Here is a 25,449-nt window from a genome sequence, read left to right as displayed (position 1 = left end):
TGATAAATTTGTTTCTTTTTAGACACGATGAGTCCATGGCACGCCCTGTTCTATGAGACAGATTAGTTATTTAGAATTAGTTAGTTAGAATTTGTTAAATTTCAGACACCTCTGCACCTTGGCTTTTCCTTTCTCTTCCTAACTTCGGTCGAATGACTGGAGTTGGAGGGAAGGGAGGAGCTATATATATACAGCTCTGCTGTGGTGCTCTCCTCCTGCTGAGGCGTAATTCCACAAGTAAGGATGAAATCCCTGGACTCATCATGTTTAAAAAGAAACAAATTTATCAGGTAAGCATACATTTTCTTATCTGCAAAGCAGAAACCAATACACACACACTGTTCAGAGCAGAAAGATAGTTTGAAAATTGACTTTATTCTGCTTTATAGCTAATAGCTACACTTATGTACGTGTATGTATTGCAGAAGAGAAAAGACATCTTAAAATAGTACACATCTTGTAAAATGCTGGTGATGTTTATAGAAAAATTGCTCTTTTGGACATACCCCGTAATTATGTGCACATGATAAAGCAAGAGCAAAAAATACCTTTAAAAAAGAAACAGAAAATGCAAGTGCTGTTAGCCAACACATTACGTGTTACCATATTAAAGGAACACTAAAGTCAAAATTAAACTTTAAAGGGACAGTCTACACAAAAATTGTTATTTAAAAAGATAGATAATGCATTTACTACCAATTCCCCAGCTTTGCACAACCAACATTGTTAGATTAATATACTTTATAACATTTAAACCTCTAAATTTCTGCCTGTTTCAAAGGCTCTAGTGACAGCCTCTTAATCACATGCTTTTGTATTTGCTTTTTACAACAGGATACTGATAGTTCATGTGGGCCATATAGATAACAATGTGTTCACGCCCGGGAAGTTATTTAAGAGTTAGCACAACACAGTATTAAATGCAAGTCAAAAGATAATAAATAAAAAGTCATGTGATCAGGGGTCTGTCCGAAGATGCTTGGATACAAGGTAATCACAGAGGTTGTGCAAAACTGGGGAATGGGTAATAAAGGGATTATCTATCTTTTTAAAACAATAAAACATTTGTTTTTTGTAGACTGTCCCTTTAATGAATCGGAGCATTCAATTTTAAAATAATTTCCAATTTATTTCCATTTTCAAATTGAATAAGCTTTTGTTGAAGGCCTCCTTCGGGAAGATTCTTTCTGTCTCGTGTGCCTCGAGATCTTTTATAAACTGAAGCTTTCTTGGCTTGTGTGAGAGATCTGGAATTAATGGGAGTGGTTACTGCAATTCCAACTCCAAAAATAAACCTGGGGCTTTCTTTTTAAATGGAAAGAGTCCACAGCTGCATTCATTACTTTTGGGAAATAAGAACCTGCCAAAGGCGTAAATACTCCCTCTCCCCTCATCCCCCAGTCATTCTTTGCCTTTCGTCCCAGGAAGTTGGCAGAGAAGTGTCAGAATTTAATTTGTCTCTTGGGACAGGAGTTTTAAGTAATCCTGTCAGTCTCTCAGTGAGGGCTTGGATACAAGTTAGAGTCAGGAGATGCAGGAAGAGTTATTCTGCGATAGAATCCCGACTCATGTTAACAGCTCCTCAAGCAATCGGCGTTGTCGAACTTCGCTCCGCTGCCTGCTTTCTTCTGTCAAGTCCATGGCGGAGGCGATGCTGCTATCCGTCACACTTGAAGGGCCGTGTTCCTGTTCCACGGCGTAGATTCCGGTAAGAGAGTTTCATTTTCTTTCTTCGTGAATGTACTGTACTAATGTTTTCCAGAGAGGCTACCACCTTGCAGGACTAACTTAACATAAGGATCTCAGTGAGTCTCCTTTTAGTATCTTGGAATCAAGGGTTAATATCTCCTGAGGGGGGTTATTGAGCAGGGTTTTTTTTTAATCACGTTTATGTGATTCAATCTGCTTATGTGTAGTGTTAAATGGGCTCATGGCGTGGAACATAAAGGCCTTTGGAAGTGACGTGACCTTATGGTTGGGCGTGCTTTTTTTGGACTATACGGTTTACCTTCTGGCCGGGCGTGATTACGTTCCGTCCTCCATTTCCGCATTCCTGACTGTGTGGCGACGGAGAATTTCTAATTCGCAGGGGTCTGGTTCATAGGAGGTGGTGAGTGCCTCAGCCATTGTGGGTGTCCGGTGCCGTTTTGTCTTAAAATAGTCCATATTGACATATTCTCTATCCTGTTATAGAGGATTCTGATACTGAGACTATAATAATTTCTGATTCTTCGTCCGAGGAAGAATCCGGATTGGCCTCCTTGACACATGTCAGTCCGTTATGTTCGATGTGCCGTATTAGAGCGCCTGGTTCCTCGGGCTCGGGGAATCGAGGGTCAGCTGAGCCATCCGCCTCTGGCGTGCCTGTCCTCCAAGAGGCGAGTTCCCTACCGCTCCATACTTCTACATATGCTTGTTCCCCCCGGAGGTTGCAGCACGTTTTCGCTTCAACATATTCTTGGCGATTATTCGTCTGCATAATCCAGACGTTTATGTGCGTTTGTGCTCGTGCCCTATTGTCTCGGGTCTACAGCCTTGGGGAGGGCCTGTACCGTTCCCTGCGGGTGTAACTGTCCCTGAGTGTTGTGCCTTTCGTTACAGAGTGGCGCGCCTTTGCATCTTACTCAGACATGTTTTTCAGTTGTTAAATGATCCTATCCTTCTCAGATACAGGAATTTTCTGTCTGCTTCGAATGGTGCACCTCACTAGGCATGTGGGGATGATGTAATTGCCTTATTTTTTTTTCATCCGATTAGGATGTCTTTTAATTTGTTATTACCTTCGGGAATTTTAAACTGGGATCGATACTCTCTTGCTACTGCGGAAGTGTTTTTTGGGGACATGTTAGTCCTATGTTTGTCTGTTTTTCCTTTCTTCCCCTCTGAGGGAGCATTTATGCAGCTTGACTATTAGGACCTGGGTTGCAGGCTGTTCCTGTTTGATTCGGTTCTGTCTTGAAGCTGTTCAGACACATGGCGCCGTTCTGATTGGCTGGTTCAGTCGAGGCGCCGAGTGCTCATGCTATCATTTGTTTTACATTTAACTAAGCATTCTAAAGGACCTTTGGGTCTGCAGGGCAGGAAAGATTGTCTCAGTCCTTATAGCCTTCAATTTGGATGACTGTGTCAGTGGAGTTTCCGTTGCGTCACTCTCTTGCGTCTGTTTATTGTCGGACCCTAGAGTTCCTCCCCCACGTGGTGGAGAGTTGGAGGGCTTGGTGCCTTCTTATCGCAGAGTGAGCGGTTTGGACTTTTTCTTTTAAGGCTCGGGGATTGTCCTTTTGGACTTGGTCCTCAGCAGCTAGTAGTTGAAGGGTAGTTTGCTGCCTTGCAGCGGATGGTTTGCAGAATGTAACCAGCTGTAGCTATTGCATGGGTACTGTCTAGCTGTTTTTCTGAGACTTTTTGGTCTTCCTCTGTGGTCTCCATGTTAGGTCTCCTTTTAGGGGCCTGGGAACTGTTTGTTCCCTGGCGTGGTCTCCTTGGGCTTGCTTGGGGTTCCTTCCGGAACTGGGGATGGTTTGCGCCCCTTTCTCCCTGTGATCATCCGCTTGTACGGAGGTGATATGGAGACCAACCTTTGCTCGAGTGGTTTTGTCCTTGAGATATCCCCTTTCCTTATTGTCCTGAGGCTGTTGGTGCGTCTAGAAATTCTAGCATCCTTATGCGACTTTTACTGCCTTAGCTCCTTTGTGGAGCTTCAGCAATGGGACTTCGGCAAGGGGTGGTCTCTTCCTTTGGTCTGGACTTGCGAGTTTTTCTCGTTATCCGGGTTGATCTGGATATTGCATTAGTATCCCCTGTGGTCTGGGTTGTTTTTAGGGGAATCAGTTTCAAGAGGGCTTCTGAGTTGGGGATTGATCTCCTTTAGCCTGTGGCTTGTGGAAGGTGCTGCCTTTTGGCCCTTTCCCCTTCTTGGGTAAAAGCTTAGTCTCCTTTTTATAGAGATGTGGTCCTTTTCTTAGGGCTTCTCCTTGATCAGGAGATGGGACCTGTGAGTTTCCCTAGCTGAGAGGGATATTCTCTCTGGGTTGTTACATTCCATTTGGAGTCTTGCTGGCTCTGTGTCAAGACTAAGTTGGTCCTTTTTGCGAGATCCTTTGGGTATGCCAATGCACATTTGGACAAGCCAGCTTTATTTAGGAAGAAGGTGCTGTGGACTGATGAAACAAAGATTGAGTTATGTCATAACAAGGGGCGTTATGCATGGCGGCAAAAGAACACAGCATTCCAAGACAAACACTTGCTAGCCACAGTAAAATTTGGTGGATGTTCCATAATGCTGTGTGGCCAGTGCCGCTACTGGGAATCTTGTTAAAGTTGAGGGTTGCATGGATTCCACTCAATATCAGCAGATAATTGAGAATAATATTGAGGAATCAGTCACAAAGTTGAAGTTACGCCGAAGCTGGATATTTCAACAATATAACAACCCAAAACACAGCTCAAAATCTACTCTGGCATTTATGCAGTGGAACAAGTACAATGTTCTGGAATGGCCATCCCAGTCCCCAGACCTGAATATCATTGAAAATCTGTGGGTTGATTTGAAGCGGGCTGTCCATGTGCTCGGCAACCATCAAACCTAACTGAACTGGGGATGTTTTGCGAGGAGGAATGGTTCAAAATACCTTCATCCGGAATCCAAACACTGATTACAGGCTATAGGAAGCGTCTAGAGGCTGTTATTTCTACTAATGGAGGCTCTACAGATTACCTCTGTCCATTGTTGTTACACTACATGGGTCCAAGAGTGAACTAGTTAGTATAGGAGGTTTTAGTTATACTTACCCATCTTTTACTGGTCTGATTTGTAATTCAGCTTTGTTGAAATTTTTCTGTTACCAGAAATATTTTGGATATCATCATTGTAAGCGATGTGGCTACTATTTCTGCTATAAAGGTAAGACGAGTCCACGGATTCATCCTTTACTTGTGGGATATTATCGTTCCTAACAGGAAGTGGCAAAGAGCACCACAGCAGAGCTGTCTATATAGCTCCTCCCTTAGCTCCACCCCCCAGTCATTCTCTTTGCCTACTCTAAGTACTAGGAAGGGTAAAGTGAAAGAGGTGATAAAATATTAGTTTTTAATTTCTTCAAGCAAGAGTTTATTTTAAATGGTACCGGTGTGTACTATTTACTCTCAGGCAGCAGATGGATGAAAACTGCTGCCTGGAAGATGATGATCTTTGTATTTGTAATTAAGGTCCATTGCTGTTCCCACAGAGGCTGAGGAGTACAGGAAACTTCAGTGTGAGGAACGGTTTCATGCTATGCAGCAGTGCGGTATGTTCAGTCATATTTTTCTGGAGAGACTGTGTATTTCAGAAAGGCTGACATTATACCCAGGAGGGTAAGGGTAAGCAGTAATCCTAGATCTAAAAGAAGGGGATTACTTAGCTTGCATATGGGGCCAATTACAAATATGGTTGACACTGAATTGCAAATGTTTGTGAGCAAGCGTTTTTTGATTTTGGAGTGCTTTAACGTTTTGGGCAAACTTTATTAAGGGCACACATGGCTTAACTTTGGGGTCTCAGAACCCACATGGCTAGTTATAACCGATCCGGTGCGGTTCTTTAAGGCTGAGGAGACATCGAGTGAGATGGGCGGGGCCTATTTTCACGCCTCAGATGCGCAGTTGGTTTTAGCAGCAAGCTCTAACTCCTGAGGGCCCTGGTGTATGTTTTTTGGGCCAAATCGAAGCTTTTACCCCACATTTTCGATCCCTGAGGGCAGGTAGGGCCACAGCAGGGCTGTGGCAAGGTGCTGAGTGTTTTTTTCCGGATCTGGGCCTATTTCCGATCCAGTTTGCAAATTAAGTGGTTAATTGTTAAAAATAAATTGTGGTGCAATCTTAACTACCTATATTGTGTCTACATACAAAATTTTGAAAATTTTGGTGCATGTTTAGGCTGTTTTGCAGAACGTGTATGCTTTTTTTCTCTTAAAGGTGCAGTACCGTTTTTTAAGATTGTTATTTTTTTTCACTAAATAAAGTGTTTTCATGCTTGTTTGTAGTCATTACTAGCCTATTCAACATGTCTGACATTGAGGAAAGTCAATGTTCCATATGTTTAAAAGCCATTGTGGAACCTCTACTTAGAATGTGTCCCTCATGCACTGAAAGGTCAATAAATTGTAAGGAACATATTTTAGCTACTAAAAGTATGTCGCAGGATGATTCTCAGTCAGAAGAGAATCCGGTTTTGCCATCTAATTCTCCCTAAGTGTCACAACATTTAACGCCCAACGCCAAGTACTTCTAGTGCGTCTAATTCTTTCACCCTGTAAGATATGGCCGCAGTTATGAATACTACCCTCACAGAGGTTTTATCTAAGCTGCTCGGGTTGCAGGGGAAGCGCAGTAGATCTGGTGTGAGAACAAACGCTGAGCCCTCTTACGCTTTATTAGCCATATCCGATGTACCCTCACAATGTTCTGAAGTGAGGGAGAGATTTCTGATTCAGGAAATATGTTCCCTCAGACAGATTCAGATATGACGGCTTTTAAATTTAAACTAGAACACCTCCGCTAATTGCTCAGGGAGGTTTTAGCGACTCTGGATGATTGTGACCCTGTAAGGTGATGGTTTCAGGAGGGTAGTGTCAGTTATAAAAAAAATACTACAAAATACCTCCTTACAACGTCTGATTTCCCAGCAGAGAAACAGAAAGAAACATTTTTACAGTGATACAAACACACAAGCCCAGTTTTCCTCCGGAAAACAAATATTCAAAATAACATACCAAAGACACATAAAAATACAATAAGATCAACTTTTCACCAAGTTTAAAATGTATTTAAGTGTCAGAATCCGTGAAGAATGGCCATTTCTCAACAGATTGGGACAAAAAAATTTCAAATACATTATTTTTTTGGTTTAGAGTAAATCTGTTACAAGTCATACAAGCCACAGTGAGAACCGACAGACCATTATGCATCACAATATACAAAATTTCCTTTTCATTACTGCAAACAAAGAAAGAGTTTTACAGTTTTACAAACGGAGCTGCTGTTCTCTGATCTGTGTGTGCGCTCAGTGGCGGCCCCCCTTCTTTGCCCGCTACATTCTTTAACACAGAGATTGCTCATTAAATCTACACAGCAGTGCTTACTGACAGTATTTTTTTTTTATGATCCTGTTTCTGTCTTTAACAGAAACTGTTAACCCTTTGTAGACATTAAATATGTACTCTTCTCTGTGCATTATTATCTATAAGCAGATCCCATTCCTCAACACACTAATAGCAACAATAATAAAATGCATAGCCACTTAATATTTTCTAAGCACAGCACAATTTCATAGCAGTAAAAAACAAATAAGCAAAGCATCAGATATCACACATGAGATCCAGGTGGGTAACAAAACTCTATTATAATAACACACGTGAGACTCACTCACTGTAATAAAGCACTGCCAACTTGCACGGGGAACTTAACTTAAAACCTTCCGTCAAATTGCATGCTAACTTTTATCTCTTGCGTGCTTTTCAGACAGAACTACAATATCTGTCTCAAACCAGCACAGGACTATTAACCTGGCTGGAGGGGTTATCACAACTGCCGGCAGGACTTTAACCTCCGCAAACCTGCGTCTCCACCGCAGGAACCCCTTAACCCTTTATCATATATTACCAACACCTATTACAAGACTAAATTTAGGTTCAAATTCACAGAGGGAAAGCATGATTAAAACACTCATACTTACCGACTGCGAATCCCACTTCTGACAACAGAATTGTAAGGTGTTGGTTTCAGGGGGGGGAGTGTCAGGTCAGGCCGAAGCCTCGGGCCCACTGTACCACCGTTCGCTCCCCCTCCTACTTTTAAGAAAATGTTTCCCTTATCTGATGCCATGCGGGACTCGTGGCAGACGGTCCCTAAGGTGGAGGGAGCTATTTCTACCCTGGCTAAGCGTACAACAATACCTATCGAGGACAGTTGTGCTTTCAAAGATCCTATGGATAAAAAATTAGAGGGTCTTCTGAAGAAAATATTTGTTCACCAAGGTTTTCTTCTCCAACCTATAGCGTGCATTTTTCCTGTAACCACTGCAGCGTCCTTTTGGTTCGAGGCTCTGGAAGAGGCTCTTCCGGTTGAGACCCCATTAGATGATATTCTGGACAGAATTAGGGCTCTCAAGCTAGCTAATTCTTTCATTACAGATGCCGCTTTTCAATTGGCTAAATTAGCGGCGAAGAATTCAGGTTTTGCCATTTTAGCGCATAGAGCGTTATGGCTTAAGTCCTGGTCTGCTGATGTCATCAAAAGCTAAGCTTTTAGCCATCCCTTTCAAGGGTAAGACCCTATTCGGGCCTGAACTGAAAGAGATCATTTCAGGCATCACTGGAGGGAAAGGCCATGCCCTTCCTCAGGATAAGACGAATAAGATGAGGACCAAACAAAATCATTTTCGTTCCTTTCGTAACTTCAAAGGTGGTCCCTCTACCTCTTCCCCTGCCGCAAAGCAAGAGGGGAATTTTGCTCAATCCAAGTCAGTCTGAAGACCTAACCAGACTTGGAACAAGGGTAAACAGGCCAAGAAGCCCGCTGCTGCCACCAAGACCTCATGAAGGGGTAGCTCCCGATCCGGGACTGAATCTTGTAGGGGGCAGACTTTCTCTCTTCACTCAGGCTTGGACAAGAGACGTTCAGGACTCCTGGGCTTTAGAAATAGTAACCCAGGGGTATCTTCTAGATTTCAAAGATTCTCTCCCAAGGGGGAGATTCCATCTTTCTCAGTTGTCTGTAAACCAGACAAAAAGAGAGGCATTCTTAAGCTGTGTAGAAGACCTATATACCATGGTAGTGATCTGCCCAGTTCCGAAAACAGAACAGGGGCAAGGGTTCTACTCCAATCTGTTTGTGGTTCCCAAAAAAGAGGGAACTTTCAGACCAATTTTGGGTCCCTTCTGGCGGTTCTAAGGCCGCGGGGCATAGCGGTGGCGCCTTATCTGGACGATATCTTAATCCAGGCGTTAACTTACCAACTAGCCAAGTCTCACACGGACATCGTGTTGGCTTTTCTAAGATCTCACGGGTGGAAGGTGAACGTAAAAAAGAGTTCCCTTCTCCCTCTCACAAGTTACATTCCTAGGAACTCTGATAGATTCGGTGGACATGAAAAATTTTCTGACGGAGGTCAGGAAATCAAAAATTGTATCCATCTGCCGAGCTCTTGATTCCATTCCTTGGCCGTCAGTGGCTCAGTGTATGGAGGTAATCGGCTTAATGGTAACGGCAAGGGACATAGTTCCGTTTGCTCGCTTGCATCTCAGACCACTGCATCTTTGCATGCTCAAACAGTGGAATGGGGATTATGCAGATTTATCTCCTCAGATAAATCTGGACCAAGAGACCAGAGACTCTCTTCTTGGTGGTTGTCACAGGATCATCTGTCCAAGGGAATGTGTTTCCGCAGGCCAGCGTGGGTCATAGTGGCGACGGACGCCAGCCTATTGGGCTGGGGTGCAGTCTGGAATTCCCTGAAAGCACAGGGTTTGTGGACTCAGGAGGAGGCTCTCCTCCCAATAAATATTCTAGATCTGAGAGCGATATTCAACGCGCTTCAGGCGTGGCCTCAGCTGGCATCGGCCAGATTCATAAGTTTCCAGTCGGACAATATCACGACTGTAGCATATAGCAATCATCAAGGGGGTTCTCTAGTGATGATAGAGGTTACCAAAATAATTTGATGGGCAGAGACTCACTCTTGCCATCTATCAGCAATCTGTATCCCAGGAGTGGAGAACTGGGAAGCGGATTTTCTAAGTCGTCAGACTTTTCATCCGGGGGAGTGGTAACTCCATCCGGAGGTGTTTGCACAATTGATTCAGCAATGGGGCACGCCAGAATTGGATCTGATGGCATCTCGTCAGAATGCCAAACTTCCTTGTTATGGGTCCAGGTCAAGGGATCCTCAGGCAGTACTGATAGATGCTCTAGCAGTACCCTGGTCGTTCAACCTGGCTTATGTGTTTCCACCATTTCCTCTCCTTCCTTGTTTGATTGCCAGAATCAAACAGGAGAGAGCTTCAGTGATTTTGATAGCACCTGCATGACTACGCAGGACTTGGTATGCGGACCTGGTGGACATGTCATCTCTTCCACCATGGACTCTGCCACTGAGACAGGACCTTCTGATTCAAGGTCCGTTCCAGCATCCAAATCTAGTTTCTCTGCGGCTGCCTGCTTGGAGATTGAACGCTTGATCTTATCCAAGCGGGGTTTCTCTGAGTCGGTCATAGATACCTTGATTCAGGCTTGAAAGCCTGTCACCAGGAGAATTTATCATAAGATATGGCGTAAATATCTTTATTGGTGCAAATCCAAAGGCTACTCATGGAGTAAGATCAGGATTCCTAGGATTTTGTCCTTTCTCCAAGAAGGTTTGGAGACGGGGCTATCAGCTAGTTCCTTAAAGGGACAGATATCTGCTTTATCAATTCTACTGCACAAACGTCTGGCAGACATTCCAGACGTTCAGTCGTTCTGTCAGGCTTTAGTTCGAATCAAGCCTGTGTTTAAACCTGTTGCTCTGCCATGGAGTTTGAATTTAGTTCTTAAAGTTCTTCAAGGGGTTCCGTTTGAACCTATGCATTCCATAGATATTAAGCTACCATCTTGGAAAGTTCTGTTTTTAGTTGCTATCTCTTCGGCTTGGAGAGTTTCTGAACTATCTGCATTGCAATGCGACTCGCCTTATCTTGTTTTCCATGCTGATAAGGTGGTTTTGCGTACCAAACCTGGATTCCTTCCTAAGGTTGTTACTAATAAGAATATTAATCAGGAAATTGTTGTTCCTTCTCTGTGTCCTAATCCTTCCTCTAAGAAGGGAGCGTCTATTGCACAACTTGGACGTGGTTCGTGCTTTAAAGTTTTACTTGCAAGCGACCAAAGATTTCCGTCAAACATCTTCTTTGTTTGTTGTCTATTCTGGAAAACGTAGAGGTCAAAAAGCTACGGCTACCTCTCTTGCCTTTTGGCTGAAAAGCATCATCCGTTTGGCATACGAGACTGCTGGACAGCAGCCTCCTGAAAGAATTACAGCTCACTCTACTAGAACGGTGGCTTCCACATGGGCTTTTAAAAATGATGCTTCTGTTGAACAGATTTGTAAGGCGGCGACTTGGTCTTCGCTTCATACCTTTTCCAAATTTTCCAAATTTGATACCTTTGCTTCTTTGGAGGCTATTTTTGGGAGAAAAGTTCTTCAAGCAGTGGTGCCTTCTGTTTAACCATTTGTCTTGTCCCTCCCGTTCATCCGTGTCCTGTAGCTTTGGAATTGTATCCCACAAATAAAGGATGAATCCGTGGACTTGTCTTACCTTTATAGAAGAAAAGTAAATTGATGCTTACCTGATTAATTTCTTCTATGGTAAGACGAGTCCACGGCCCGCCCTGTCATTTTAATACAGATTATATTTTTTTGATTTAAACTTCAGTCACCTCTGCACCTTGTAGTTTCTCCTTTTTCTTCCTGTAGCTTCGGTCGAATGACTGGGGGGTGGAGCTAAGGGAGGAGCTATATAGACAGCTCTGCTGCGGTGCTCTTTGCCACTTCCTGTTAGGAAGGATAATATCCCACAAGTAAAGGATGAATCCGTGGACTCATCTTACCATAGAAGAAATTAATTTATCAGGTAAGCATAAATTTACTTTTTCTGTCATGTTTTTCTAATCTCAATTTTAAAAAAAAAAAATTGTTAAAATAAATAAATAGGGTTGCATTCCTGTGAAATCTTTTATTCCTTTACATATCTTAACATTTTTTTTAAAAACCTCTCTTACAATTTATCTGCAAGAACACATTCTACATTTTGGCAGATATTTTCGCAGTTTTGTTATGTTTTTTTTCCCTCTTTATATTTTTATTTATTGTTTTAGGAGATGCTGACCTTTGACCCCCAGAGACGTATATCTGCATCCCATGCCTTACTTCATCCCTTCCTGGCAGAGGACAGTGTTGCCTGCTCCATACCTGAAGCCTTTCCTTACGCACGTGCGACTGCAGATGAGGTGAAATGAATCCACTCTTTCCATCACCAGACATCAGAGAACCATATCACCCTAGATACAGAACCACAAAGCTCACCACTGCCTTATAAATAAACGTGTGCCTTTTTTCAAGTCATTGCTTTTTGTTGCATGACACTACACTAGTATCAGAATTATTTTCCAGCTACATCATGCAAACTCTTTTTCCGGATACAGATTCAAATGGGTTTTAAAAACACAACCATAGAAAAACTACGCAATCCGTAAATATCTGTAGTTGGACTGGAGAGCTGCCAATAGAAACATTTATGCTGTAGCCAAGTCCACAAATGAAAGAAGATGAATTGAACATTGACGTTTTACTTTGAGTAAAAGACCTCAAATAGGAAAAGATGATTACGACACCTGAATATTTGCAACTCTACAAACTATGATGATGCAAGATTATGTTGCGTGTGTATATCCTATAGCTGTCTATTGAAGCTATAATTGTTCTTGGACAGTGGTACAACCTGAATGCTTTATGCCAGCTTTCTATATTTCTCATTATACTAGCACACTGCATCATTTTTGCCTGCTCTCTTGATTTTAATCAAAATATGTCGTTCAATTTGCAACGTGGCACGGATTATGTCATACAAGAGTGTACTTGCATGTATTGTAACAGCTAATTACTAACATTTCATTTTGAAGTGGGGGGGGGGGGTTCTACTGCTCACATTAAAGCTAAAGTACCTCTTGCAGAATTCTAAACACTGACTTTGCAACATTCTACACAATGATTGCTTGATCGAGGCAGAAACTCATTTATATCTGATCCTGTCAAATGATACTTAAGTTTTAGCGAGGGATACATCCGTGGACTGCAAATTTTTTTTTTTTTTATATTGCTTAAAAAGATTTTGCAATGCTTGAAGGGAAATACATCCCAACATTTTTCTCTCATGATTCAGATAGACCATACAACTTTAAACAAGTGTCCAGTTTACTTCTGTTATTAAATTTCTTGATTTGATTGAGCAACAATGCACGTGAGAGCTAGCTGAACACATCAGGTGAGTCAATGACATAAGGTAGATATGTGCAGCACCCAGCAGTGCATATCTGCTCCTAAGCCTACCTAGGTATGTTTTGAAACAAAAGATACCAAGAGAACAAAGCAAATTCAATAATAGAAGTACATTGAAAAGTTTTTTTTAAAAAATTGTAAAAACTATCTGAATCATGAAAGTTTAATTTCTCCCCTTGATTGCTTACTCTAGGTGTGTGTGTGTGTGTGTATATATATATATATATGTATGTGTATATGTGTGTGTGTGTGTATATATATATATATATATATATATATATATATTTATATATATATATATATATATATATAATTTGAATGTCTCTTTAATACTTCAATATACAAATATTGCGTGCCCCTTTAAACATGTTCCAGTTGTAATTTTAATAATTGGTGGTAGAACTTCAAAAAGCTTATAAAGGAACAGTACATTCAAAATTAAACTTTCATGATTCAGATAGAGTATGACATTTTAAATAACTTTCCAGTGTCCTATTATCTAATTTGCTTTGTTCTATTAGTATCGTTTGTTGAAGAGCGTACATAGGATCAAGAGCAGCAGTAAAGTAGTGGGAGCTAGCTGCTAATTGGAGGCTGCACATAAATGCCTCCTGTCATTGGCTCGTCTTGCATGTTTAGCTAGCTCCCAATAGTGCATTGCTGCACCTTCAACAAAGGAGAATATGAATGAAGTAAATGTGAGAATAGAATGAAATTGGAAATGTATTTAAATTTGTGTCTGAATCATGAAAGGTGAATTCTGGGTTGATTTTCATTTATTTTTAAATGTTCTGTGTTGTGAAATACCATTTATATTAACCCTTTCTGGTATACAAACATAAAATATATGTGCATCCTTAAATGTATTGAATTGTGAATTGCCACAGAGGTTATGAAATATTAGTGTTATTGCACACATTTTATTTAATGTTACAATGTTCATTAGTCTTGTCACCAGTCTGTTTATTTTGAGTGGTCAAAATGTTTAAGGTGGTCTCCAAATATCTTTAAGGTTTCTTTGGAAGATTTGTAAAACTTTTTTTTTTTTTTTTTTAAGGCTTACAATTATCTGAACGATTAAAAAAATGACCACATACAACTGCTTTCTACCTTCTTAAAGGGACAAAGTTTGGCGGCACTAAGAACTTTTTTTTTTTTTTTTTAATGGAATATATGCATTTACAAAATGTGTATCTTAAAGCAGAGTTTCCCAACTCCAGTCCTCAGGACTTAGGCCACATATTTATTATATCTTACCTAGAGCATAGGTGAACTGATCAGCTGATGGGTGAACTGATTATTTCACCTGTGCTCTAGTTAAGATACAATAAATGTGTGGCCTGTTAAGGGTGCTGAGGACTGGAGTTGGGAAACACTGTCTTAAAGGGACACTGAACCCAATTTTTTTCTTTCATGATTCAGACTAGAGCATGACATTTTAAGCAACTTTCTAATTTACTCATTAATTTTTCATCGTTCTCTTGCTATCTTTATTTTAATACAGGGATGTAAATCTTAGCAGCCAGCCCATTTTAGGTTCAGAACCATGGATAGCCGTTATTATTGGAGGATTACCTTTACCCACCAATAAGCAAGCATAACCTAGGTTCTCAACCAAAAATGGGCCGGCTCCTATTCATCACATTCCTGCTTTTTAAATAAAGATAGCAAGAGAACAAAGAAACATTGATAATAGGAGTGAATTAGAAAGTTGCTTAAAATTGCATGCACATCTGAATCATGAGAGAAAAATTTGGGTTCAGTGTCCCTTTAAAGGCTTAAAGGGACATTTTTGTACACAAATTGCATGTAGTAATTTGCTATTAGAGGATGTAATTTGTGCATTATGAATTCTAGCTAATGGTGTATTTAATCTCCTCCTATGGGTTAATAACTAGGTAAACAAGCTTAGGAGCAGCATTTATGGTGTAAAACTTTACCTATTTGTTTAATTCTGATGTGGGTGTTAAACATGTCACTAGCTAGAATCGACACTGCAAAAAGTAAATTTGCTTATAAATTAGAGCATATCATTTATTGCAATATAATATTCCCTTAAATGCTTCCTGCACTGCAGTACTCCCATAGACGATTTAAATGGACGTGAAACTCGAAAATGTTCATTCATGATTCAGATAGAGAATATATTTTTAATTAACTTTCCAATTTACTTCAAATATATACAGTTAACTGGCACCCATGGGGATTGGTAGATTCCGGATAAGTGTAGTTTCTGGTTGCTTGAGAGTTACTATTAAATAGGCCTAAATAGTTCAATAACCCATACTATAAACGCTGTATTTACTTGATATTAATATTTAAATACAGTAAATAAAGCAAATTACTACTATTACTAGATTAATTTTCCGCCTCGGTTCAGTCCCGGGCACCCAGTGGCAGCGTGATGTATAATTCTCAGACTGCCTTGTGCTGACAACTTTCAAGAGCAGTTATGTAGGGTCTAGTGGCATGAAAAGGGCTTGCTTTCACCTTTGAGAGCCCACTATAGAGAAAGGAAGCTGCGGAGTTCTGGTTAACAGAGTTTACTGTAATAATAGTTGAAAAGCATACATTGGTAGGCTATGGAGCAGCAATGCACTACTGGGAGCTAGCTACTGATTGGTTGCTGCGCTTATATGCCTATTGTCATTGGCTCACCAGATGTGTTCAGCTAGCTCCCAGTAGTGCATTCCTGCGCCTTCAACAAAGGATACAGAGAAAATGAAGCAAATTTGGTAATAGAAGTAAATTGGAAAGTTGTTTTAAAATGATATGTCCTATCTGAATCGTGAAAGAAACATTTAGGGTCTCGTGTCCCTTTAAGTCGATGCCCCTCTTTAATGTCCCATCACCAGATATTTAAAAAAATTGTATTATTTACTTTTAATTTCATTTTTAAATATTAGTTTGTGTTCAGTTTTTAATTGAAATCAGTCAAAATGTGACAATTGCTAGTCACAAAAAAATGATTGTAGTTTGCTTCAGGTGTACTTTTTATTAACTGTTTACAAGATCCATAATAAATTTTAGTTTAGTCATTAATATACTGGTCTTGTTATTTACCTTTCCCATCACATTTAGTCTGGATGCATTTAGGGCACTCAAAATCTAATTGCAGGCTACTGAGTATTTACGTCAGTTTTCTGGTTCGTTTGTCCTGTTCTCCGGTAAACCTAAGGGTCAGAGGGCTTTTTCTGTTTCTTTAGTTTCATGGTTGAAAGGCTTGATTCACAGGGCTTACTTGGAGGCTTAACAATCACCGCCTTCATGAATTACAGCTCATTCAATATCTTGGGCTTTTAAAGACGTAGAACAAATTACAAGAATGCAATTTAGTTATGTTTGCATTCTTTTACAAAATGTTATCAAGTTGATGTGTTTGCCTCAGCAGAGACAGTCATTTGAAGGAAGGTCCTTCATGCGTGGTTCCTTCTTTTAATCTTTTTCCTCATCTTTGTGGACTCTACAGCTTGGGTATTAGTTCATACAAGTAAGGAATAGTTGACTCTCACCACCTTAAAGTGATGTGTAATGTTAGTGATATTTTAGATGGAGTTTAATTAATCAGTTGTGCTCCTCCGCCCACTTCAAAAGTCAGTTTCTCTTGTTAAGTGTGTTCAGTCCACGGGTCATCCATTACTTATGGGATATATTCTCCTTCCCAACAGGAAGTTGCAAGAGGATCACCCAAGCAGAGCTGCTATATAGCTCCTCCCCTCACATGTCATATCCAGTCATTCTCTTGCAAGTCTCAACAAAGAAGGAGGTCGCGAGAGGAGATAGGAGTTTTCTCCAACATAGGTGTGTCCGGTCCACGGCGTCATCCTTACTTGTGGGATATTCTCTTCCCCAACAGGAAATGGCAAAGAGCCCAGCAAAGCTGGTCACATGATCCCTCCTAGGCTCCGCCTACCCCAGTCATTCTCTTTGCCGTTGTACAGGCAACATCTCCACGGAGATGGCTTAGAGTTTTTTAGTGTTTAACTGTAGTTTTTATTATTCAATCAAGAGTTTGTTATTTTGAAATAGTGCTGGCATGTACTATTTACTCAGAAACAGAAAAGAGATGAAGATTTCTGTTTGTATGAGGAAAATGATTTTAGCAACCGTCACTAAAATCCATGGCTGTTCCACACAGGACTGTTGAGAGCAATTAACTTCAGTTGGGGGAACAGTGAGCAGTCTCTTGCTGCTTGAGGTATGACACATTCTAACAAGACGATGTAATGCTGGAAGCTGTCATTTTCCCTATGGGATCCGGTAAGCCATGTTTATTACGATCGTAAATAAGGGCTTCACAAGGGCTTATTAAGACTGTAGACTTTTTCTGGGCTAAATCGATTCATTATTAACACATATTTAGCCTTGAGGAATCATTTTATTTGGGTATTTTGATATAATAATATCGGCAGGCACTGTTTTAGACACCTTATTCTTAGGGGCTTTCCCAAAGCATAGGCAGAGCCTCATTTTCGCGCCGGTGTGGCGCACTTGTTTTTGAGAGGCATGGCATGCAGTCGCATGTGAGAGGAGCTCTGATACTTAGAAAAGGCTTTCTGAAGGCGTCATTTGGTATCGTATTCCCCTTTGGGCTTGGTTGGGTCTCAGCAAAGCAGATACCAGGGACTGTAAAGGGGTTAAAGTTCAAAACGGCTCCGGTTCCGTTATTTTAAGGGTTAAAGCTTCCAAATTTGGTGTGCAATACTTTTAAGGCTTTAAGACACTGTGGTGAAAATTTGGTGAATTTTGAACAATTCCTTCATGTTTTTTCGCAATTGCAGTAATAAAGTGTGTTCAGTTTAAAATTTAAAGTGACAGTAACGGTTTTATTTTAAAACGTTTTTTGTACTTTGTTATCAAGTTTATGCCTGTTTAACATGTCTGAACTACCAGATAGACTGTGTTCTGAATGTGGGGAAGCCAGAATTCCTATTCATTTAAATAAATGTGATTTATGTGACAATGACAATGATGCCCAAGATGATTCCTCAATTGAGGGGAGTAAGCATGGTACTGCATCATTCCCTCCTTCGTCTACACGAGTCTTGCCCACTCAGGAGGCCCCTAGTACATCTAGCGCGCCAATACTCCTTACTATGCAACAATTAACGGCTGTAATGGATAATTCTGTCAAAAACATTTTAGCCAAAATGAACACTTATCAGCGTAAGCGCGATTGCTCTGTTTTAGATACTGAAGAGCATGACAACGCTGATAATAATATTTCTGAAGGGCCCCTAACCCAGTCTGATGGGGCCAGGGAGGTTTTGTCTGAGGGAGAAATTACTGATTCAGGGAACATTTCTCAACAAGCTGAACCTGATGTGATTGCATTTAAATTTAAGTTGGAACATCTCCGCATTCTGCTTAAGGAGGTATTATCCACTCTGGATGATTGTGACAAGTTGGTCATCCCAGAGAAACTATGTAAAATGGACAAGTTCCTAGAGGTGCCGGGGCTCCCAGAAGCTTTTCCTATACCCAAGCGGGTGGCGGACATTGTTAATAAAGAATGGGAAAGGCCCGGTATTCCTTTCGTCCCTCCCCCCATATTTAAAAAATTGTTTCCTATGGTCGACCCCAGAAAGGACTTATGGCAGACAGTCCCCAAGGTCGAGGGAGCGGTTTCCACTTTAAACAAACGCACCACTATACCCATAGAGGATAGTTGTGCTTTCAAAGATCCTATGGATAAAAAATTAGAAGGTTTGCTTAAGAAAATGTTTGTTCAGCAGGGTTACCTTCTACAACCAATTTCATGCATTGTCCCTGTCGCTACAGCCGCATGTTTCTGGTTCGATGAGCTGATAAAGGCGGTCGATAGTGATTCTCCTCCTTATGAGGAGATTATGGACAGAATCAATGCTCTCAAATTGGCTAATTCTTTCACCCTAGACGCCACTTTGCAATTGGCTAGGTTAGCGGCTAAGAATTCAGGGTTTGCTATTGTGGCGCGCAGAGCGCTTTGGTTGAATCTTGGTCGGCTGATGCGTCTTCCAAGAACAAACTACTTAACATTCCTTTCAAGGGGAAAACGCTGTTTGGCCCTGACTTGAAAGAGATTATCTCTGATATCACTGGGGGTAAGGGCCACGCCCTTCCTCAGGATCGGCCTTTCAAGGCAAAAAATAAACCTAATTTCTCCAACATAGGTGTGTCCGGTCCACGGCGTCATCCTTACTTGTGGGATATTCTCTTCCCCAACAGGAAATGGCAAAGAGCCCAGCAAAGCTGGTCACATGATCCCTCCTAGGCTCCGCCTACCCCAGTCATTCTCTTTGCCGTTGTACAGGCAACATCTCCACGGAGATGGCTTAGAGTTTTTTAGTGTTTAACTGTAGTTTTTTATTATTCAATCAAGAGTTTGTTATTTTGAAATAGTGCTGGTATGTACTATTTACTCAGAAACAGAAAAGAGATGAAGATTTCTGTTTGTATGAGGAAAATGATTTTAGCAACCGTAACTAAAATCCATGGCTGTTCCACACAGGACTGTTGAGAGCAATTAACTTCAGTTGGGGGAACAGTGTGCAGTCTCTTGCTGCTTGAGGTATGACACATTCTAACAAGACGATGTAATGCTGGAAGCTGTCATTTTCCCTATGGGATCCGGTAAGCCATGTTTATTACGATCGTAAATAAGGGCTTCACAAGGGCTTATTAAGACTGTAGACTTTTCTGGGCTAAATCGATTCATTATTAACACATATTTAGCCTTGAGGAATCATTTTATCTGGGTATTTTGATATAATAATATCGGCAGGCACTGTATTAGACACCTTATTTCTTAGGGGCTTTCCCAAAGCATAAGCAGAGCCTCATTTTCGCGCCGGTGTGGCGCACTTGTTTTTGAGAGGCATGGCATGCAGTCGCATGTGAGAGGAGCTCTGATACTTAGAAAAGACTTTCTGAAGGCGTCATTTGGTATCGTATTCCCCTTTGGGTTTGGTTGGGTCTCAGCAAAGCAGATACCAGGGACTGTAAAGGGGTTAAAGTTTTAAAACGGCTCCGGTTCCGTTATTTTAAGGGTTAAAGCTTCCAAATTTGGTGTGCAATACTTTTAAGGCTTTATGACACTGTGGTGAAAATTTGGTGAATTTTGAACAATTCCTTCATGTTTTTTCGCAATTGCAGTAATAAAGTGTGTTCAGTTTAAAATTTAAAGTGACAGTAACGGTTTTATTTTAAAACGTTTTTTTGTACTTTCTTATCAAGTTTATGCCTGTTTAACATGTCTGAACTACCAGATAGACTGTGTTCTGAATGTGGGGAAGCCAGAATTCCTATTCATTTAAATAAATGTGATTTATGTGATAATGACAATGATGCCCAAGATGATTCCTCAAGTGAGGGGAGTAAGCATGGTACTGCATCATTCCCTCCTTCGTCTACACGAGTCTTGCCCACTCAGGAGGCCCCTAGTACATCTAGCGCGCCAATACTCCTTACTATGCAACAATTAACGGCTGTAATGGATAATTCTGTCAAAAACATTTTAGCCAAAATGAACCCTTGTCAGCGTAAGCGTGGCTGCTCTGTTTTAGTTACTGAAGAGCATGACGACGCTGATATTAATATCTCTGAAGGGCCCCTAACCCAATCTGAGGGGGCCAGGGAGGTTTTGTCTGAGGGAGAAATTACTGATTCAGGGAACATTTCTCAACAGGCTGAACCTGATGTGATTGCATTTAAATTTAAGTTGGAACATCTCCGCATTTTGCTTAAGGAGGTATTATCCACTCTGGATGATTGTGAAAAGTTGGTCATCCCAGAGAAACTATGTAAAATGGACAAGTTCCTAGAGGTGCCGGGGCTCCCAGAAGCTTTTCCTATACCCAAGCGGGTGGCGGACATTGTTAATAAAGAATGGGAAAGGCCCGGTATTCCTTTCGTCCCTCCCCCCATATTTAAAAAATTGTTTCCTATGGTCGACCCCAGAAAGGACTTATGGCAGACAGTCCCCAAGGTCGAGGGAGCGGTTTCTACTTTAAACAAACGCACCACTATACCCATAGAGGATAGTTGTGCTTTCAAAGATCCTATGGATAAAAAATTAGAAGGTTTGCTTAAAAAGATGTTTGTTCAGCAGGGTTACCTTCTACAACCAATTTCATGCATTGTCCCTGTCACTACAGCCGCATGTTTCTGGTTTGATGAACTGATAAAGGCGCTCGATAGTGATTCTCCTCCTTATGAGGAGATTATGGACAGAATCAATGCTCTCAAATTGGCTAATTCTTTCACCCTAGACGCCACTTTGCAATTGGCTAGGTTAGCGGCTAAGAATTCTGGGTTTGCTATTGTGGCGCGCAGAGCGCTTTGGTTGAAATCTTGGTCGGCTGATGCGTCTTCCAAGAACAAGCTACTAAACATTCCTTTCAAGGGGAAAACGCTGTTTGGCCCTGACTTGAAAGAGATTATCTCTGATATCACTGGGGGTAAGGGCCACGCCCTTCCTCAGGATCGGCCTTTCAAGGCAAAAAATAGACCTAATTTTCGTCCCTTTCGTAAAAACGGACCAGCCCAAAGTGCTACGTCCTCTAAGCAAGAGGGTAATACTTCTCAAGCCAAGCCAGCTTGGAGACCAATGCAAGGCTGGAACAAGGGAAAGCAGGCCAAGAAACCTGCCACTGCTACCAAGACAGCATGAAATATTGGCCCCCGATCCGGGACCGGATCTGGTGGGGGGCAGACTCTCTCTCTTCGCTCAGGCTTGGGCAAGAGATGTTCTGGATCCTTGGGCGCTAGAAATAGTCTCCCAGGGTTATCTTCTGGAATTCAAGGGACTTCCCCCAAGGGGGAGGTTCCACAGGTCTCAGTTGTCTTCAGACCACATAAAAAGACAGGCGTTCTTACATTGTGTAGAAGACCTGTTAAAAATGGGAGTGATTCATCCTGTTCCATTAAGAGAACAAGGGATGGGGTTCTACTCCAATCTGTTCATAGTTCCCAAAAAAGAGGGAACGTTCAGACCAATCTTAGATCTCAAGATCTTAAACAAGTTTCTCAAGGTTCCATCGTTCAAGATGGAAACCATTCGAACTATTCTTCCTTCCATCCAGGAAGGTCAATTCATGACCACGGTGGATTTAAAGGATGCGTATCTACATATTCCTATCCACAAGGAACATCATCTGTTCCTAAGGTTTGCATTCCTGGACAAACATTACCAGTTCGTGGCGCTTCCTTTCGGATTAGCCACTGCTCCAAGGATTTTCACAAAGGTACTAGGGTCCCTTCTAGCGGTGCTAAGACCAAGGGGCATTGCAGTAGTACCTTACCTGGACGACATTCTGATTCAAGCGTCGTCCCTTCCTCAAGCAAAGGCTCACACGGACATCGTCCTGGCCTTTCTCAGATCTCACGGCTGGAAAGTGAACGTGGAAAAGAGTTCTCTATCCCCGTCAACAAGGGTTCCCTTCTTGGGAACAATTATAGACTCCTTAGAAATGAGGATTTTTCTAACAGAGGCCAGAAAAACAAAACTTCTAGACTCTTGTCGGATACTTCATTCCGTTCCTCTTCCTTCCATAGCTCAGTGCATGGAAGTGATCGGGTTGATGGTAGCGGCAATGGACATAGTTCCTTTTGCGCGCATTCATCTAAGACCATTACAACTGTGCATGCTCAGTCAGTGGAATGGGGACTATACAGACTTGTCTCCAAAGATACAAGTAAATCAGAGGACCAGAGACTCACTCCGTTGGTGGCTGTCCCTGGACAACCTGTCACAAGGGATGACATTCCGCAGACCAGAGTGGGTCATTGTCACGACCGACGCCAGTCTGATGGGCTGGGGCGCGGTCTGGGGATCCCTGAAAGCTCAGGGTCTTTGGTCTCGGGAAGAATCTCTTCTACCGATAAATATTCTGGAACTGAGAGCGATATTCAATGCTCTCAAGGCTTGGCCTCAGCTAGTGAGGACCAAGTTCATACGGTTTCAATCAGACAACATGACGACTGTTGCGTACATCAACCATCAGGGGGGAACAAGGAGTTCCCTAGCGATGGAAGAAGTGACCAAAATCATTCAATGGGCGGAGTCTCACTCCTGCCACCTGTCTGCTATCCACATCCCAGGAGTGGAAAATTGGGAAGCGGATTTTCTGAGTCGTCAGACATTGCATCCGGGGGAGTGGGAACTCCATCCGGAAATCTTTGCCCAAGTCACTCAGCTGTGGGGCATTCCAGACATGGATCTAATGGCCTCTCGTCAGAACTTCAAAGTTCCCTGCTACGGGTCCAGATCCAGGGATCCCAAGGCGGCTCTAGTGGATGCACTAGTAGCACCTTGGACCTTCAAACTAGCTTATGTGTTCCCGCCGTTTCCTCTCATCCCCAGGCTGGTAGCCAGGATCAATCAGGAGAGGGCGTCGGTGATCTTGATAGCTCCTGCGTGGCCACGCAGGACTTGGTATGCAGATCTGGTGAATATGTCATCGGCTCCACCTTGGAAGCTACCTTTGAGACGAGACCTTCTTGTTCAGGGTCCGTTCGAACATCCGAATCTGGTTTCACTCCAGCTGACTGCTTGGAGATTGAACGCTTGATTTTATCGAAGCGAGGATTCTCAGATTCTGTTATCGATACTCTTGTTCAGGCCAGAAAGCCTGTAACTCGAAAGATTTACCACAAGATTTGGAAAAAATATATCTGTTGGTGTGAATCTAAAGGATTCCCTTGGGACAAGGTTAAGATTCCTAGGATTCTATCCTTCCTTCAAGAAGGATTGGAAAAAGGATTATCTGCAAGTTCCCTGAAGGGACAGATTTCCGCCTTGTCGGTGTTACTTCACAAAAAGCTGGCAGCTGTGCCAGATGTTCAAGCCTTTGTTCAGGCTCTGGTTAGAATCAAGCCTGTTTACAAACCTTTGACTCCTCCTTGGAGTCTCAATTTAGTTCTTTCAGTTCTTCAGGGGGTTCCGTTTGAACCCTTGCATTCCGTTGATATTAAATTATTATCTTGGAAAGTTTTGTTTTTGGTTGCAATTTCTTCTGCTAGAAGAGTTTCAGAATTATCTGCTCTGCAGTGTTCTCCTCCTTATCTGGTGTTCCATGCAGATAAGGTGGTTTTGCGTACTAAACCTGGTTTTCTTCCGAAAGTTGTTTCTAACAAAAACATTAACCAGGAGATTATCGTACCTTCTCTGTGTCCGAAACCAGTTTCAAAGAAGGAACGTTTGTTGCACAATTTGGATGTTGTTCGCGCTCTAAAATTCTATTTAGATGCTACAAAGGATTTTAGACAAACATCTTCCTTGTTTGTTGTTTATTCCGGTAAAAGGAGAGGTCAAAAAGCAACTTCTACCTCTCTCTCTTTTTGGATTAAAAGCATCATCAGATTGGCTTACGAGACTGCCGGACGGCAGCCTCCCGAAAGAATCACAGCTCATTCCACTAGGGCTGTGGCTTCCACATGGGCCTTCAAGAACGAGGCTTCTGTTGATCAGATATGTAGGGCAGCGACTTGGTCTTCACTGCACACTTTTACCAAATTTTACAAGTTTGATACTTTTGCTTCTTCTGAGGCTATTTTTGGGAGAAAGGTTTTGCAAGCCGTGGTGCCTTCCATTTAGGTGACCTGATTTGCTCCCTCCCTTCATCCGTGTCCTAAAGCTTTGGTATTGGTTCCCACAAGTAAGGATGACGCCGTGGACCGGACACACCTATGTTGGAGAAAACAGAATTTATGTTTACCTGATAAATTACTTTCTCCAACGGTGTGTCCGGTCCACGGCCCGCCCTGGTTTTTTTTAATCAGGTCTGATATTTTATTTTCTTTAACTACAGTCACCACGGTACCATATGGTTTCTCCTATGCAAATATTCCTCCTTAACGTCGGTCGAATGACTGGGGTAGGCGGAGCCTAGGAGGGATCATGTGACCAGCTTTGCTGGGCTCTTTGCCATTTCCTGTTGGGGAAGAGAATATCCCACAAGTAAGGATGACGCCGTGGACCGGACACACCGTTGGAGAAAGTAATTTATCAGGTAAACATAAATTCTGTTTTTCGTCCCTTTCGTAGAAACGGACCAACCCAAAGTGCTACGTCCTCTAAGCAAGAGGGTAATACTTCTCAAGCCAAGCCAGCTTGGAGACCAAGGCAAGGCTGGAACAAGGGAAAGCAGGCCAAGAAACCTGCCACTGCTACCAAGACAGCATGAAATGTTGGCCCCCGATCCGGGACCGGATCTGGTGGGGGGCAGACTCTCTCTCTTCGCTCAGGCTTGGGCAAGAGATGTTCTGGATCCTTGGGCGCTAGAAATAGTCTCCCAAGGTTATCTTCTGGAATTCAAGGGACTTCCCCCAAGGGGGAGGTTCCACAGGTCTCAGTTGTCTTCAGACCACATAAAAAGACAGGCATTCTTACATTGTGT

General features: G+C 42.0%; 1 protein-coding gene across 1 annotated transcript in view; it reads left to right on the top strand.

The window, feature by feature from the left end:
* CDK4 (cyclin dependent kinase 4) overlaps positions 1–12,567 on the top strand; it is a 102,369-nt gene extending 89,802 nt beyond the window's left edge. The window contains exon 4 of the mRNA XM_053708209.1: positions 11,893–12,567. Within this exon, the coding sequence (XP_053564184.1) occupies positions 11,893–12,033 (141 nt within the window). The 3' untranslated portion in view covers positions 12,034–12,567. The remainder of the gene's footprint in view (positions 1–11,892) is intronic.
* The last annotated feature ends 12,882 nt before the right edge of the window (positions 12,568–25,449 follow it).

This window comes from Bombina bombina, chromosome 3 (assembly GCF_027579735.1).
Source record: "Bombina bombina isolate aBomBom1 chromosome 3, aBomBom1.pri, whole genome shotgun sequence".
Classification (NCBI taxonomy): domain Eukaryota; kingdom Metazoa; phylum Chordata; class Amphibia; order Anura; family Bombinatoridae; genus Bombina; species Bombina bombina.
The sequence above is the reverse complement of the archived record's forward strand: the minus strand, read 5'-3'. Positions and strand labels throughout refer to the sequence as shown.